The sequence below is a fragment of the Eublepharis macularius genome, chromosome 6 (assembly GCF_028583425.1).
Source record: "Eublepharis macularius isolate TG4126 chromosome 6, MPM_Emac_v1.0, whole genome shotgun sequence".
Taxonomy (NCBI): domain Eukaryota; kingdom Metazoa; phylum Chordata; class Lepidosauria; order Squamata; family Eublepharidae; genus Eublepharis; species Eublepharis macularius.
The window spans coordinates 99479879-99495231 of NC_072795.1; the positions used below are offsets into that span (position 1 = coordinate 99479879).

The 15353-nt window shown below is 41.3% G+C and overlaps 1 protein-coding gene across 1 annotated transcript in view; it reads left to right on the forward strand.

Annotated features, from left to right (window-relative positions):
• The window catches only part of KNDC1 (kinase non-catalytic C-lobe domain containing 1), a 90476-nt gene that overhangs the window by 56684 nt on the left and 18439 nt on the right, over positions 1-15353 (forward strand). Inside the window, exons 17-23 of the mRNA XM_054983134.1 lie at positions 1481-1836; positions 6863-6956; positions 7058-7155; positions 8426-8634; positions 9490-9603; positions 10012-10156; positions 10417-10590. Of these exons, the coding sequence (XP_054839109.1) occupies positions 1481-1836; positions 6863-6956; positions 7058-7155; positions 8426-8634; positions 9490-9603; positions 10012-10156; positions 10417-10590 (1190 nt within the window). The remainder of the gene's footprint in view (positions 1-1480; positions 1837-6862; positions 6957-7057; positions 7156-8425; positions 8635-9489; positions 9604-10011; positions 10157-10416; positions 10591-15353) is intronic.

The following is a 15353-nucleotide window of genomic DNA, read 5'->3' on the forward strand; positions in this document are numbered from 1 at the left end:
TTGTGCATGGGGTTAGACTCAATGATCTTTGGGATCCCTTCCAGCTGTATGTGTCTGTGTTTCTTCTATGTTTCTGTGTCTTAAAGTCACTGTGACGAACCCCAAAAAATTAACGATCCAGAGGATCGTGGTTAGGTGCAGACCACGATCCCGAATTTTCGAACAGCAACGAACATCTCCCGTTCCTGAACCGGATCGTGGAGGCGAGAGGGGCACCCCGCTGTTCCCTTCCCAGCGATACAGAAATAGTGGGTGATGCCGGCGGCTGCCGGGCCTGGTGGGCACGGGGAGGAGGCGGGGGGTCTCGCCGCTCGCTGGTGGCACCCCCCATGTGCCCTCCCGCCAGGCCAAAGTGGAGCGCCTTGGTATTCCCACCGAGGGCAGGAACGTGGTTGAGGCTGGTGGCAGCCAAGCCTGGTGAGCTTCCATTGGGGTTTCCAGGGCGACAGAAGGAGGGCAAACACAGCTCAGGCATTCCCCTGGCTCCGTTGCCAGGGGAATAGATTGCTGGCGCCTGAGTGTCTGGATTCCCGAACCGAGCCCGAACGCCACGATCCAGGCCTCTCCTGACCGCTGGATTGTTGGCCGTGGACAATCACGATCCGCCGGGTCACGATTGCGTGATCGCCATTTTCGTGGGTTTTTGACGTTCGTAATGCGGTTCATGCCCATCTCTGCTTAGGACTGTCAATTTCCAGGTGTGGCCTGGAGATCTGGAATTAAAGGATAACAGATCACTTGCCTGGAGAATATGGCTGTTTTGGAGGATGAAATGTATGGCATTATACCCCGGTGAAGAGCTTGCCCTCTCTAGGATCCTTCTCCAAATCTCCAGCAATTTCCAAGCCTGGTGTTGGCAACTCGTTTAAAGAGATCTCAGAAGCTTTGATGGGTACAAAATGCATCAGCAAGGCTTCTGTCTGGGGGCAGCTGCTCAGAATGTATAACTTCAGTGCTTTGTCAGCTGTACTGGTTACCTGTTTGCTTCTGGGCTCAGATCAAAGTGTTGGTTATTATCTTTAAACTCTTTTCACAGCCTAAGGCTCTACAGGAAGGCATGTAAAATGTTGTATTTCATAGAGCATATGTAGAGAGTAATTGTTCTGGCAGATCTGGTCCTGTTTTTTCTTGTATGTTGTTTTTATCTTGTTGATGGACTGTTATACGGATTTTATGGTTTTCCAGCGTGTTATTGCTTTGTTAGCCACCTTGACCCTAAGGAGATATGGCAGGATATAAATATGTCAGATTAATATATGGAAGCCCATCCTGCAGAAGGCAATCTGCTAGGCTTGTATGGGGGGAAAGCCATTGTGTCCCATTCTGTGAAGGGCTGTTTAAATAGTGCTGCAATACAGTGAATGTAATGAAGATATCTCTGGCTTGACAGAAACTGCCATTCATAGAAATATAACTATTATGTCTTACCCTTTTTTATCCTTTTAAGTAAATTTTAACACAAATGCAATTTTTATTATAGCTATAGCAGTATTTCCTGGTTTTGAAGTAGACTACCTTTCACAAGATAACATTGACTGTGAAACCAGATCGCAGGTGATTGGAACAGAAACCAAAGAAGAATGTTTACAGACCAGTAAATGTTACCTCAGTCCAGGTTTGCTAGAAGAAAGCTTACTAGAAGAAGAGATCCCAGTAAAGGCAGAGGAAAATAATTGTACCAACTTTCCTTACACATCTGAACTGCCTGATTGTCATCTTGGTTGGAGGAGTGCATTCTATGGTTCTGAATGTTTTAGTTTGGAAGTTCACAACTACATAAGAAAACTTGGAAAACAAAAAGCAAGTGGAACTCAAAACACACATGCCAAAAGAATGGTACCTGTCTTGATTATTACATAGATCTTAAAAATTCACGTGTACTTAAAATAGAGGTGATATGTAATATGGAGCAAAAAGGAGGTTTCTTTTAATTTATCCAAAACTAAAGTAGTGCATATCCGCTCTTCCAGTTCCCCCAGTCCTTGCAAGATAGACTCCATACTATTCCAAGACCAATTTTGCTGCATACCTGTGTAGACTTATAGTCTGTACAACATACGATCAATATAGGCATGGGGAATTTGTGCTTCATAATTTGTCCTAGAGTAATGAACTAAGACCATGGAGAGTATTTATTGAAAAGCACAACTCTAATTTGTTCTTTCTGCCTGTGTATATTGAGAAAGATTGTTCGCCAAAACAACCAAAACCCCTCAAGGCATTTTGAAATTTCAGTGCCTTCGATCCAAAAACTCTCTTCCTTTAAGACTACTGGTACCAAGTTGTTTTTTGTATGATCTTAAAATGAGCCTTAAAATGAACCTTACAAATTTAGCATACCCTTTTTGTATAATTTACTGCCTAGAGAACTCAAGTTCTTACCAGAGGTCTCATAGGAGACATGCCTTGAATTAAAGAGCTTTTACTTTTGACTTGCCTACTAAAATACAAAGTCTGGTCTCAAGAACAATGGAATTAATGCACTTATGATTTAGTGGAGTTATCAAAGAACAGAACTAATGTAGCCTTCAGTCATCTCTGTCTTGGGGGACAGCACAGCTTTTCAAGTAAAGGTAGGTGACCCTGGCTTTAATAGATCAAAAACTTACATTGAATTAAATTTAAGGTTTTGTTTTAAGAGAAAGAACCTAGGTTACAGTTGTTCTTGGGCCAATTATACACTCTTAGCCTTAACCTACTTCACTGGGTTGTTGTGAGGATAAAATAAAGGAAGGGCAAATGTTGTAAGCTACTTGTAGTCCTCACTGGGGAGAAAATTGATGTATCAATAAAGTAAATAAAGTAGTCTTACATACAATGTTTCCTAATTCGTGCATAAGCACCGATACATAGTGTAAAGTGTAGCTTATATATTGAGTGCATTCTGATGCCATGATAAACTGGAATTTGTTTAAACCAAGTTTGCTACACAAACCCTAGTCTGCTGAACATACATAACAGATTACAGTTTGTTTGTAAATATCAATCTGTTCGGTTCCCCAGACGTTATCCTAAGATCTCTTACATTGCAAGGCTTCTGGTAAAGCCCTACTTCTATTGGTTAGCTGTAATAAGTGGGAGGGAACTGGAGGAGGGAAAGTGTAGCGTGAGCAAAGCCTCTTCCTCCTTCCTCTTTCTTCCCAGCTATGTCGTGTAGAAGCAGTCTTCATGATTCTAGGACCCTGGGCAGAAGTCCAGGATGGAGCCCCAGAGACTCTGCCACCACCACTGCCAGGGCCGAACAAAGCCAGCTGCCAAGGCCCAGGTGGGGCAGCTGGACATGGCCACAGGAGCCTGTGTGTCCTTTCCTCCCCTGTTTGGGGGTTGGGGCAGTTTCTCCTATCACGACATTCCTGTGCTTTGAAACCAGCTAGACATTTCACAGCCCTCATGCTCCCACCTTTCACTTTTGCCATTTTACAACATTCCCTAAATTTTTCTCCGAAGGAGGAACTTGGTGTGTGGGGGGGTGATCGTGGTTACTCACCCTCTTCTGGGATATAAAGTAGGGTTGAAGGGGGGAAACTGTCTTTACGGATGGGAAAATATGGCTGTAGGTGAGCCATGAACTACTTATCAGCTGCATGTGTGGATTTCTTCTGCTGGATTGAGGAATATACACACTAAGATTATGGAAAGCTTACTCTAGTGGGCCTACTCAGTTAGGAAAGCCTGTAACATATGGCTCTTCTACAGGGCTTTTGGTTTATGGTTTTGATATTGGAGATTGAGGAGAGGAGACATCTGTTCTTATAAAGTTAATGGGTGCAATTATGGGGGTAGTTTTCTTTTATAGTTCGTTGTATTGTAAAAATCGTTTTAAACAAGCTGTCCTGAGCTTGTTGGAAGGGAGAGATGTAATTATTTTGAATAAATAACATATTCTACAAAGCAGTCATAAAGATTTTTTATACTTTAATTTGTGCAAAAAACCTCTGTCATTGGATAATCAATGGGGAAAAGAAGATCAACCAGTCTGGCAAGAAGTCTGATCAGAAGCTACTAGTGTAGCATAGCATAGCAAAAGGGCAATTGGGGAAGCAAACATTTGTTCCTACAGTGTAGAAAGATAAAAATAAGAATGTTTATGATTAAGAAACATGCACATAGTTAGAGAGAAAGGTGTCCCCACATGATTGAATTCTTCAGCAACCATCAAAGCTTTGGTAAGTGAAAGGCATACTGAATCAGATTTGGGTTTTTGTGCCTGTCCTCATTGTGATTGTAGTTAGTCCAAAAAGACTAATGCAGTTGGCTTTTTGGCTTCAAGTCACATCTGATTTATGGCAACTCCATAAGGCAAGATATGTTCAGAGGTAGTTTGCCATTGCCTGCCTTTACATATGTAGCAACCTCAGTCTTGGTGGTCTCTCATCCAAGTATCAACCAGGACCAACCCTACTTAGCTTCCAAGATCTGGCAAGATTAGATTAGCCTAGGATATCTAGGTTAGGGTCAAGTGAACATGCAGGATACCGTTATAGTAGCATTGAACTAGTCACTGTTCCATCAAATCCCTGTGCTAGGAGGAAAAGGTTTCCCTTTGAGGTACTTTCAGCCACATCTCACTGGAAACATCTGGAAACACCCAAGTGATTTTCTAGCTGTCTTCTACCACCACTCAAACTAACATCCTTTGTACTAGACCAATCATTAAATTTTGCTCAATTATGAACTATTTCAGAACAGTGCTATGATAAAATATGCAGAATGATAGAAAACAATCAAACTTTTTACACCTCTGAGTCATTTACTGTGCCATCCTAAGCAAAGTTACACCTTTCTATGTCTTCTTGAAGTCAATAGGCTTGTAATGGTATAACTTTGCTTAGGACAACACTAATGACTCGCTGTAATTTTTAAAAATTATTTGTCCTGTATATTTGGGCAGACAAATGATAGTGTGAAGTAGCAATGTAACATGCAGGAGAATGTATTTTGTACCTTCATTAACATACGTTAACATATCCTGAAGAATTATGAACAATCTTCATTGAAGAATTGAACTGAACAACCCAAAATTGGCTCTGAGCATTGCTGTTTCTTCAGACCTAATAATAGCTTTCCATGTAGCAAACCACATTCCTGGGACTTCCTTTGGCTCAACTGTATGGTCCCCCGACATGTGTGTTTAAAAATATTTTGTGGGTCTCGTACATGCATGCTGATCTGGTGCCTTCATTTAAGTCAGCTTCAGTAACAAAAACAGACACTCTAGAAGCAATTTACAGACTTACTACTAGTAGTAAAAAATCTTAATTGCCTGTTTATAATTACAACAAAAATGATCTCTTCATCAAGCATTCAAAGCATGTTCAACTACTTTTTGAACATTATCTATTAATTATGATTTTATCCTGCCCTTCCTTCAAGGGTTTATGAGTTATTTATGTGACTTTAACTTATTTGGCTTAAAAACCTGCTGTTTTGAATACTTGACTGGCTATTAGAAATTTGACATTGACATTGACAGTGCAGTCCTGTGTGGGGGGCTGGAAGTGTTTATCGGCCTGCTATGCCATTGTAAATGTGACTTACATTGGGAGTTCTCTTCAGTGCCGCTGCACCTGAGTTTCCTGCTTGTGCCAGGCTGCTGCAGCCAGGCACTGGCATATCTGCAGCGTAAATCCTTGTGCCAGTGAGGTGGGAGACAGGATGTGAGTTAGTCAGCTCCCTAAGTCCCCTCCCACCCAGGTAGGGCTGCTCTCAAGGCAGGCACCTCTGTTGGGGTGCAGCCAGCCTGATTGTGCACCCTCTCTCTGCAAGGCAGAAGAGTACCATTGGCAGCTGGTGATGGCAAATGCAGCCTGGCCTGCGGAGTGGCTACATCTTTCCTTCTTACTCATGGTGCAGTCCACTGCATCCACTTAGCAATTGGTGGATTCTGCCAGCATTGCCAAGACAACTAGGGAGCATTCTCTTCTGGCTGCACCAGGCCGAGCTTGCTGTGCTAGTATTGCGCGCTTATGAAAGTCTTTTGGGAGGGAATGAGTGGTGCCAGGGTTTCATGGGCACCCACATGACAGTGGGGAGGTGAGGCTTAGGATTGCCCTGCCTGTTCTGCTTTTTATAAATCTCGAGTCCTTTGCAAGGTCAGAGGAGGAGCACTTCTCATTACATTCAGCTGAGAAAGTGAATTCCCTCTGATTTCCAGGAAAAGGCCTTTTCATCTCAGGAAAAGAATATGGAAATAGTTCCCTCTCTTTTGAAGAGTGAAAGCTCATAAAGCTACTGCTACTTACCTTCATGATTACTTCAGAGCCAGAAAATGTGCTGATTGTATGCTGTGAATTAACAACTCAGATCTTGGAACTAATTCATTGTGGTGCCAGAAGAGCTAAAGTCTTAATGCAGTCATCATGCATCCAAAATAAAATTGAACTAATCTTCACCTTATTTTCCAGTCAAATGATTTCAGACAGGGAGAGAGGACAGACGTGGGGCATAAACAGCTTGCCTCATGCACTTTGAAATGGGGATGTCTGACCCATGCTTTGTGCCAGTGTGGGAGATAAAGATTTTGAGATCCTTTTTAAGCTCTTTCTTCCACCCTCACTCACATATAAACACATGCTATATATTGGAGTCTCCAGACCAAAACTGAATAACTTTTAAAAGAGATATTAGCAGTAAGGCTAGGTATCCTAATAAATTTCTGGTTGCTATTGGATCTTTATATGTTAGATCCAACCTGCTAATAATAGAGAGACTCTTAAGAATAACATGAGATGTAGTGTGGGAATACAGACGAGGCTGCTACAAAAAGTGAAGAACGGGGAATTGGCAACAATCCCCTGGCATTATTCTAGCCATGATTCTGTAAATAAGATGGTTTTCACGCCCTCTCTGCTTTTCCCAACAGGAACTTGAACAGCTGATAATGATTGAAATGAGAAACTATAGGAAGAGTGTAAAATTCTACCAAAGGTTGTTGCATAAAGAAAGAAGCAGCAAAGGTATACTTGTAAGTTTGTAAACTTAAGAATTGTGTTACAGCAACTGTGTATGTGTGCTGATGCAGAGAAAATGGTTCTCAATATACTTTTTGAATCTTGAGGTTGTGAAGCGAAAACTATGTTGCCCAAACTGAGGGGACAGCTAGAAGAAATGAAAGCAAAGATGCAGTTTCTTGAACTGGTAAAGAACTATCTCCAGGTAATTTTAAAAATTATTTTTCCTTATTAATTTGAATTTTGTATCTGCTGTTTCTTCATCAGTGCACGTGAAAGAAGGATCTTCTCTCCAAGTGGAGTCAGTGGAAGTCACTGAAAATTAAGCTGCTTGTTATCTGCATAGCCTATTCCATTTCTTGTTTGTATTGTGGTGTGGTAGAATGTTAAGAAAAGACAAATACTATATATTAACAAAATTACAAGTGGGATATATCCAGAGAATGTATATTGCAGTGTTTTTCTGTATGATGCAATATGTCTCTTTGTGTACTCGGTGTACAGACACACTCTGCACCCTTCAGGATTTCTGGAAGAGCCAGACATCCAATGTAAGGGTTGAAGGACAGTGTAGTATATTACAGCCATTTTCTCAAAGGGACACCCCTAAACCACTAAAAGACCCCTTCATTTAGAATCAAGGCGATTCCTTTCTCCATATAGCTTCATCTGTTTCTTGATCACAAGGCCATCTCAGAAGCATCCGGTCAACAGGACACAGGAGACGTTGGTTTAATGCATTGTCTTATGTTTTTAATGGCTGGAGACAGTGGTAGAACTTTTTAACTGGATTTTATCTTTATATATATAATTTGAAAATTGCATGGAAGTGCAGTCTCTGGAATTTATCCAGGAGCTCTGATAAATTGTGGACTTTGAAAAAATTGTTTCATTATTTCAGAAAGGACATAATTATCATTTCTCCCAAATTTTGGGACTACTGATACTGTTTCTGAAATCCATTTGGGGGTGGGGGTACCTGATATTGATTAACTTTGCCTCCAGACTCCAGGTCTATTTCCACTGTTTTCAGTGGGCAATAGAGCTGGCTTCTGCATTCAGGTGCCTGGTCTACTCTTCAGTGAAAACCATGGAAGTAGACCTGGCATCTGGACTCAAACACCAGGTCCCACTGAATATGGCCAAAATAACCAGTAAAATCCTGAAAATTTGGGAGATAAATTTCAAGAATACCAAAAATTCAGGAGTGCCTTATTTAGTTTGGGGTATTTCTGATCTGAAATGAAACAGAATTTCAGGCACTCTTTCAGATTGGAAATATCTGAATGTACACAAAGTAAGGTTCTAATGTGTACATGAAGTTCTGTTTGAGAAGAGAATAGTGTTTTCATTCATTACTGAGGAAAACTCTTTAATGTGATAATAATATGCAAATCTATTTTAGATACCTTTGTTTTTGTGGAGGTGGCTTATTCTTTGCACCAGTCTGACTGCTTTGTGTCTTTTTGCTACAGATTATGTATATAGAGAAATGGGGAATTGAACCATGTGACATTTGTACAGTTGTTAACATGGCAAGAAGTGAAACCCTGGGCATCAGCTCCATGGACAGTTTGCTGCTTTTCTATAATTTAAATAAAACCCAGCTCAGTGACTATCAAACTCTACCAAGGAATCTGCAAGCTGGAACACCACTTGGCCTAATGGCGTATCTTTACTCCAGGTACAGCCTGTTCTATAGTGCCTTCTACCACAAGAGGTAATATGTCTTACTGAATTGGCAGGGGGAAACTTCATGTATTCTGTGTTGTCTGGAGAAACCTATGGCATTCCAAAGACCACATGCAAGTGAATTTTTCCACAGTTAAATAAGGGATTTCATTGAATGTGTTAATACGGTTTGGCCTTTCTCCCTCAAGCAGCTGTGTGAGGGAAGATGAATTCCCAGGAGGTTGGAATCTCACATCAATAATGTATCCTCCATCAATAGAATACTCATAAATAAATGTTAGTAATTTACATTGGTCAGGGGAAGTCTTTGCTGGAGCAGTAAAGGAAAGGAGTAGTTGTGCCAGACAAATGAGACTGCACATCCTTCCTGCCATGTACAAAAGGAAAGGGAGAGATGGAATCCCAGACTAGCATACTGCCTTACTTACCTTCATCAAATCTTTTTCCCCTCCTCACTTTCAACATGGAGATCAGGATGCTTCTTTTCTCATATTGACAATTGGCGCATAAGGGAGTTACCTGGAATCTACTGAACTGGTTCATATTGGGCAAGGCCAGGAGAGCCACATTTGCTGAAAATGGTCACCTGGAGAGCGTCTCTTCTGAGTACTCCAGACACTATTACATTTTCTCCTACATTTATAGGAGAAATGTCTACATTTATAGAGAATACACACATGCACACACATATAGATTTCTATTTTTACATGTATTTTTTCAAAGATACAAAACACAGCATTAAGACAACATTGCTGGATTGATTGCTTTTCAGGGTTTTTTTCTTTGTCTTTTTTTGTTTTGTTTGTTATGCTTGATTCCAAAATTCATTTTTTGTTGTACTCTACAGAAATGCTTTTTTAGAAGGTTATGTGCAGCAGTTCCTCTTTACATTCCGTTATTTCTGCACACAAGATGAATTTCTGCAATTTCTTTTTGATAGAATCAGGCTCACCTTGCCCAGGTAAGCATCAAAATGATATTTAATTGCTGTTGACTAGCAGAAACATCAACAGAATCGGTGGCATTCTCCTTCTCCCTAGCCTTTGTGTATGATTGATTGCTTTATTTTTAACTAGAAACATTCAGTTACGTACATTCAGCTTAGGTAGGATTTATAAAGTTGCTTATCAAATACAATTGCATCTTTGAGAAAATAAGAATTTTCCACTTGGCTGATCTTTTCCTTTCCAGCAACAATATACTTTCTGACTTTAGTAGCTTTCCTTCCCTATTAAACTTTAACAAAGGAAGGTACATTTATTGTTTGTGTCTTTGAAGTGATAAGCTTATAACATATAATCTTTTTTAGATATTTCAGTGTAATTATATAAGGTGGTAGATGTAAATGTAAATTTACTCTTCTTTTTAGTTCAAACCTGGAATCTTCACTTCTTAGCAAAATGTACAACCGCAGTTTCTCAATCTTGCAGACTTGGATTGAAGATTGTTATACTGTAGACTTTTCAATAAACCCTGAATTTATGGCAACACTGCAAACCTTTATCATTTCAAAGGTAACTCACTATTTTGAGAGTAAACTTATGATAAGTGCTAATGTAAATCAAAATAAGTTGTGATGTTCATGAGCAACAGTAGCATAATCCTGTTTTATTTTAAAGATAATAGAAATGAGAAGGGGAAAAACAGATGTCATGCAGCTGCATTCATTTTGTTTGCTAAATGACTGATAAAGCATGTTCATTCTGGAGAAATTAGCACATTTACAACCTGAAGCAAAAATCCATTGAATAATGAAATCATGTGCTCTTTGTAGGTGGTTCCATTTAATGGCTATGGAAAATCTTTGCTGTCATTGCTTCAAGACATTCCTAGCAGGAAACAGAATAAGGTTTCTCAATGTTACATATTGGAAGAAAGGGAGGAAAAGCAGGATACAAAATCTGAACCTCCCTTGTGCAAAAAGATCTCAAAAGATGTTTCACAAAAGGTATGTAGCTTCATTGCCATGTTTTGTATATACTCTCCTACTCTATGCCAGTGGGTTACATCTGCATCTCTTGGGGGTAGTGCTGAAGGCCACAAAGAGAATTTTATGTGTGAACATATATTTTTGAATCTTCATCCAGAAGATTATTTAATGCTACAGGATTCAACAGTATACTCAAATCAGGTTTCAGTGACTCTTGAGTACCTTATGGCTATGCAGATGAGCTTATTCCATAGATGTGCTAAATACCTTCTGAAAGCTATAGTGCTGAGGCTCAACCATTTCAAACTGACAGCTGGCCTCATTCATTGTTTGGTATGAAGGCGTTTCTGGTCTCCATCTGCGTTATACTGACCACTCATCTCAGGCAGCAGGTGACCAAACTGGTGACTAGACCCTGTGGCACTATGTAAACTGGCCTGTGTCCATCCAGACAGTTCAGAAGACCTAAGGACAATTGCCCTGACCTGCATGGCCCAGGCTAGCCCTATCTCATCAGGTCTTGGAAGCTAAGGAGTGCTGGTTCCAGTTAGTATTTGGACAGGAAACTGCCAAGGAAAACCAGGGTCGCTATGCAGAGGCAGGCAATGGCCAACCACCTCTGTTAGTCTCTTGCCTTGAAAGCCCTATGAAGTTTTTCCCCTATGGAAAATACGATAATGCTAGGAAAAGTGGAAAGCAGTAGAAAAAGAGGAGACCCAAAATGAGATGGCTTGACTCAATAAAGGAAGCCGCAGCCTTCAATTTGCATGATCTGAGCAAGGCTGTCAATGATAGAACGTTTTGGAGGTTGTTCATTCATGAGAAGCAAAATATTTGCCATTGGTTCAACTTGTGTGTTTCTGCCATTCATATGTAAGATTTATACATTATTAAATTAATATCTAGCTTTGCCCACATTCCAGGTAGCTAACAAAATAACATAAAATATTTTAAACAAGTAAATATCACATTAACGGTTTGGCTAATAAAAACAGAATGAAACAATTCAAAATACAATTTAGCTCAATAAAATATTATGAAGTAAAGCTCAGTAATAAACTAAGTTACACTTATTTGCTCAAAGTATTTTATTGATAATTTTCAATTCCTCTTGTTTTTTAATTGACCCAATGAGTTGGAGCCCATGAATCAGCTCCACTACTGTTGGATCCTTTTTCTGGAACCTTCCACTGATAAAAAAGAAACATGTTTCAAGGCTATGTCACTAGTGAAATGGTTTCCTAGAGTCCATCTCAGTATAAACATCACTCCATCTGATCTACACCTTCACACATTTTCCCAGTGTTTATTAAAATTGTATTCAAAGATTTCATCATGCGCAATGTAAGACCAATGATAAATAATCAAAATGAAAGATTACATGGGCACAATGTAACAGCAAAAACAATAAACATTACATAGGGTTTTCTTTGAAGAGAAATTGCCAGCAGTTAGACACAAAGAGAGCATTTTTAATTGGAATTGTTTATTTGGTTTCTTAAAATCTTTAAACACGCTAGATGTAAAACTGCATGTTTCTTTAGTGATCTTCTAGTTAATGTTATTACCTTTTAAAAGGAGAAACACTTAGTGGTCTATTCTCTGTTAAATGATTTTAAAACCTGCTGAAATTATAATGTAGCCTACAGTCAAGAAAAAAGATGCATGACTTGCCCAATATTGGCTGAGTTTGAAAGTGGTTTTTCTGATCAAGTGTAAGTGCAGAAGGAAATAAAGGAAGCCACTGAGCAGTGAAATGAAATAGCTGTGGCATTGCTGGTGAAGATAGTTAACATGGCAATAATATATATGAAATGAAAGAAACCCTTAAGATATCCTAGGTAAACTGGCAACAATATTATTTCTCTAAGAGAGTGACTAGATTGCAGTCTGGGAAAGAGGATGTCAATTGTGATATTTTTAGTATTTCAAACATATCTGAGATGTATTCATTATTTCATACCATAAATCTGGGAAATACTTTGGAGTTCTGATAAACAACTACTGTTCCGGAATTGGCTGTGTCAGTGGCTCAGAAGGGTAAGGAGTTTAACGGTCCCTCCTCCTCCTGTGATAGCATGGGTTTGGCTTTCCATTCTGGTGCTATGAGGGATGATGGAAATTAAGAAACAACTGAGGTCTCCATCTCACCCAGAAGTGCTGAATCATTTACCAGGGCCATTGTGCAAGATGCATGTGTGTATCTGTGATTGGGATATCAGGGCAAAGTGGGGATTTTGTTGATGTACTGTCCACCCAGCTGCCCAATAATAAGCACTGCAGAATATCCCAGTGATCAGGCAGTTAAAATCAGGAGGTTTCATTGGAAGTGGTGCCAGCCAGGATTACCACCAAAGAGAAGGTGCAAGTTAGTGTAGTCAAGACTAGACATGGGCACGAACCATGAGGATCATGGTTTGTGGGTTTTCGTGAACCAGAAACCACGAACTTGCACGGAACTGAGGCCAGTTATGAACCAGTTCATGGTTCGTGGGGTTTAAAGGCCCCTTTCCGGCTGCTTAGCAGTGGCAGGGAAAGGGGCATTTAACAGTTTAAAGGGCCCTTTCCTGCCTTGCAAGTGGCAGGGCCCTTTAAACTGCCAAACCCCAGCCCCCACTGCCCCAGCCCCAGCCCCACACTTACCTTCCCCTGCGGCGTACTGTATCCTCCCTCCCTCGCGGCCATTTGAGGGGCGGCAAGGCCATTTTCAGCCTCCTTTGCCCCCCTGCAGGCCTCCGCCGCCACCCTACGGGCCTTCTCTGCCATTCTGTGGTCCTCCTCTGCTGCTCTGCAGGCCCACAGAGAAATGGAGGAGGCCAAAAACGGCCTTGCCATCCCTCAAATGGCTGCAGTGGTCATTTGAGGGGCAGCAAGGCCATTTTTGGCCTCCTCCATCCCTCTGCGGGCCTGCGCAGCGGCGAAGGAGGCTGAAAATGGCCTTGCCACCCCTCACAAGAGGAGGGGGTGGGGCTGGGAGTGAAGGTGAGGGTGGGGCTGGGGGTGGGGGTGGGGTTTATGGGCCATTTAAAGGGCCTTGCTGCTTGAAAACGGCAGATCCCTTTAAACTATCAGCTGGCAGGCGGTGAGGCGGGATCCCCCCCACTGCCTGCCAGCTGGTAGTTTAAAGGGACCTGCTTGCAACCAGCAGGAAAAGTTTAAATGGCCATTTCCTCAGGGAAATAGCCATTTAAACTGTCCCTCTCTGAAACCAATACTACCCAAATGAACCAGTAACCAGTTTGTGGAAAGGAGCTTCCACGAACCACTGGTTCGCGAACCATGAACCGGGCTGGTTCATGGGTTTTTTGGGGTCGTATTCAGGTTCGTGCCCATCTCTAGTCGAGACATTTGACAAGTGCACTGTTTAGAATAACTATCTGCTTATTTCTTTTGGATTAAATTATGCATTGAGGGACCTGTTGTTTTATGAAATGGGTGCCCACTGACAGTGTAGGTGATATCTTTATTCATTCATTAGTGAGTTATTTTGCCCAGTGTAAAAGAACAGTATTTTTCCTTTTTATTTCCTCTTTATCCTGGTGACAGTAGGTTTTTTAAATTGAGTTCATAACTGAGGCCAGAAAATCCTTTTAGTTGTCTGGCTCCTGGTTTATTAAGCTCAATATTTTTAGGGTTCTGTAACACTTGGCAGCTTATCCTATTAGCCAGAGCCTGAGCCTCTTCCTAGTTCACATGGGAGCTGTAAACAATGAAGTAGCAGCAGTGATGACTAGATTGCAAGTGGAAGAAAACTCATGATAGAGCAAGTGAACACAGAGAGCTCATTTGAAGGCCTGTTGTGATGGCAATGAAAGGGCTAATTAAAGGCAGGTTTGTGGTGCAAATTGCCTTGATTGGAGAGTAGGAGAAGAGTGACCAATGATTCATTGTTGGTCTTCTGTGCAGTCCCATATGGGACAATGTATGCACAGGCCTGCTGACTGGAGATGTTTCGCAGCTTTTAATTCTCTAGGGTGCCCTTCCCCCCAGAACACATGTGGCTTTTTATCGCCAAAACAGTCCACGCTCGGGGAGAGGCAGCACCCCTGGCCCTTTTTCGCTGCTGGTCTAAGAGGTTCCTCAGCAGCACGCTTTTCTGTTTCTCTTCTTGTTGCGTTTGGCTTCTTCCTGCGCTTTTGATCACCTAATGGAGAGAGTGAGAGTGGGAGAAAGCTGAGCAGAGACATTGATGTCTTCAATATCTAGGTAAAGCTGCTTGTTAGAGTTGTTCAGGGGTTTGATTCATGGTGCCTTCAATATGCTGATGACATACAACTGTATTTCTCATCTCTATATCAGGTATAACTAGGTTCTCTGTAAATTATTGCCTGAAATCTGTAGTGTTACTGGATCAACATGCAATAGCCCAAAATTCAGTTCAGACAAGGAATAGATGCGACTGTTCACTGGTCCTCAGTATAGGGAAAATGCCTGTTCTCATTAGTGTCAGTCTTGCCCTCAAGGAATAGGTTTGCAGCTTCAAAGTGCTTCTGGACACAGCATTTCATCAGATGTCTGGGTGTCTGCACTATCCAAGGATATGTTCTTTCAGCTTAGGCTGATAGCTTATTTTTTGGAAACTAGAGATGAAGCTACCATATTTCAAGATCGGGTAACAGGATGGATCCAGGGATCCATCAGCAGAAGGTGCTGACAACTGCAAATCTTTTCCATGTTCTCTCCCCCCCCCCCCCAGCAGTCCTCTCCAGCCCCAGGAAAGTTTATTCTTGGTGTCTCTGGAGAAGAAGGCAATTTCACCCCCTTCGGCATCCTCCTGACTC